Source organism: Pelophylax lessonae, assembly GCF_965119305.1.
Source record: "Pelophylax lessonae genome assembly, chromosome: 6".
Classification (NCBI taxonomy): Eukaryota; Metazoa; Chordata; class Amphibia; order Anura; family Ranidae; genus Pelophylax; species Pelophylax lessonae.
The window spans coordinates 260,237,509-260,239,671 of NC_138773.1; the positions used below are offsets into that span (position 1 = coordinate 260,237,509).

General features: G+C 37.5%; 1 protein-coding gene across 1 annotated transcript in view; it reads right to left on the reverse strand.

The window, feature by feature from the left end:
* Positions 1–711: 711 nt before the first annotated feature.
* LRP2 (LDL receptor related protein 2) overlaps positions 712–2,163 on the reverse strand; it is a 369,604-nt gene continuing 368,152 nt past the window's right edge. The window contains exon 79 of the mRNA XM_082260064.1: positions 712–1,442. Coding sequence (XP_082116190.1) covers positions 1,275–1,442 — 168 coding nt within the window. The 3' untranslated portion in view covers positions 712–1,274. The remainder of the gene's footprint in view (positions 1,443–2,163) is intronic.

Here is a 2,163-nt window from a genome sequence, read left to right on the forward strand (position 1 = left end):
CGCACAAATGTGAACCGGCCCTTAAACTGGTGAAAAATCGCATGGTTGGCCAATCAGCTTCTAACGTCAGCTTGTTCAATTAGGCTTTAAAAATAAAACCTGGAAGCTGATTGGTTTCTATCCAGAGATTGCACCAGATTTTACACTCTCCAGTTTTAGTAAATTAACCTCTTTATGTATGTTTGAATACGTGTATAAATCACACCTCCTCCTTGAATAGTAGGTTTTAAGATTTTTACAGCACATATATACGGTGGATATAAAAAGTCTACACACCCCTGTTAAAATGCAGGTTTCTGTGATGTAAAAAAAATGATACAAAGATAAATCATTTCAGAACTTTTCCCACCTTTAAAGTGACCTATTAACTGTACAAGTCAGTTGAACTTTAAACTGAAATGTTTTAGGTGGAAGGAAGTAAAAATAAAAAAAATAATATGGTTGCATAAGTGTGCACACCCTTAAGCTAATACTTTTTTGAAGCACATTTTGATTTAATTACAGCACTCAGTCTTTTTGAGTATGAGTTTATCAGCATGGCTCATCTTAACTTGCCAATATTTGCCCACTCTTCTTTCCAAAAACACTCGAAATCTGTCAGATTGCGAGTGCATCTCCTGTACACAGCCCTTTTTAGATAACCCCCCCCCCCCAGATTAGGATGCATAAGCATGTCTCTTCAAAACTAAACAATGAAAAGAACCTCCAATTAATTAATAGTCGTTTAATTATAGATTTCATTGCCAACTGATTGTTCCAAGGTTTGCATAGTCAGTAGTTTAAAACACTTTTCTAAAAACAGGTGTCAGAAAATATATGCAATTGAACAAATACACATATAGAAATTTCGGCAGCTACATAAAGGTAATCTTCTGAATAGTAGTCTGTATAAACATCTGTACAATTACAAAAATGAAGATGTTAAAGCAGGTCCTGTACATATTAGTGTTTTGTTTTCTGAACTCTATTAAAATTTCCTAACATGAATTTAATTGCTACCCCCAAAAGTTTTCACATATCATTGACATCAATAATCTTTCTTTTGACAATTTACAAATATACACAATATTTATAATATTATTTTCAGACAAGTTCAGTGCAAAGATATACATATAGTACATTGTGATAATTGTACATAAAAATAAGAATTGGCATATCTCAAAAAAGGCAAAACATCACCTATCAGCTAAAAACAAAATACTCTGTAACGAGATGAACGTTCTTGACCAATATAAAAACATGTGCAAGAGAGTGACATGAAGGACTAGAATGAGTTATACATCTGAGTCTTCCTTGACGAGGTTGGCAGTGTCTATAAAAGTGTCCTCTGTTGGAGAGAAGGCCATTTGATGCGGTTCCTTTTTATGTGATGGCTTGGTGGGTGGCGGAGGCGAGAACGGAGATTGGTCTTCTTCGGCCTCCTGTTGTTGCTCTTTTTCCATCTAAAAGCATAAAAAAGACATATTAAAGAGGATCTGCTGTCTAAAGAAACGTTCTTTTGTAGTTCTAAGGCTTCATTCACATGGCCATAAAAATTTTACTGATGTTATTTACATGTGGGTTTCCTTTCAGAAAAGTTCTCGCATAATCATCAGTGAAATACTTGCATATAGATGCATTTAAATGCATAAAGACCTACTACCATTCGGATGTTTCTATGGCAAGGTAAAAGGGCTAGATGCCCACAGCAGAGTCTGATAAAGCACAAACCAGTGGGAGGTGTAGGCCTACCAGATGTAACAGACTATTACTGGGCAACTTTACTAGACCAACTGCAACACTGGTTTCCAGATAACTCGCACACTCCCTGGGTGGACATAGAAGCATCCCAAGCCCCTAGAGGGGACCTTTACCTGCTGCTGCTCCTCCAAAGCGGAAACTCGAAAAAAACAGAGATCTCTTCTCTACCCCCCCCCACCTTTCCCATGCAGGCCTCTATACTAGCATGGAGACACCTCAACTCCCCAATCTCTGGGGAAAAAATAAATCGTTACTCCCCCCCTTCCTATTCACATACTGGAAACACTGATACCATTCCTCTCCACTAAAATTGCATCCGATTACGGAATCGCCCACATATGTGACCTCTGAGGGGGAATCTCTTCTCAAATTGGAAGAAGTAGAACAAATGTATAAAATCCCTACCTGCACCAGGTTTACATT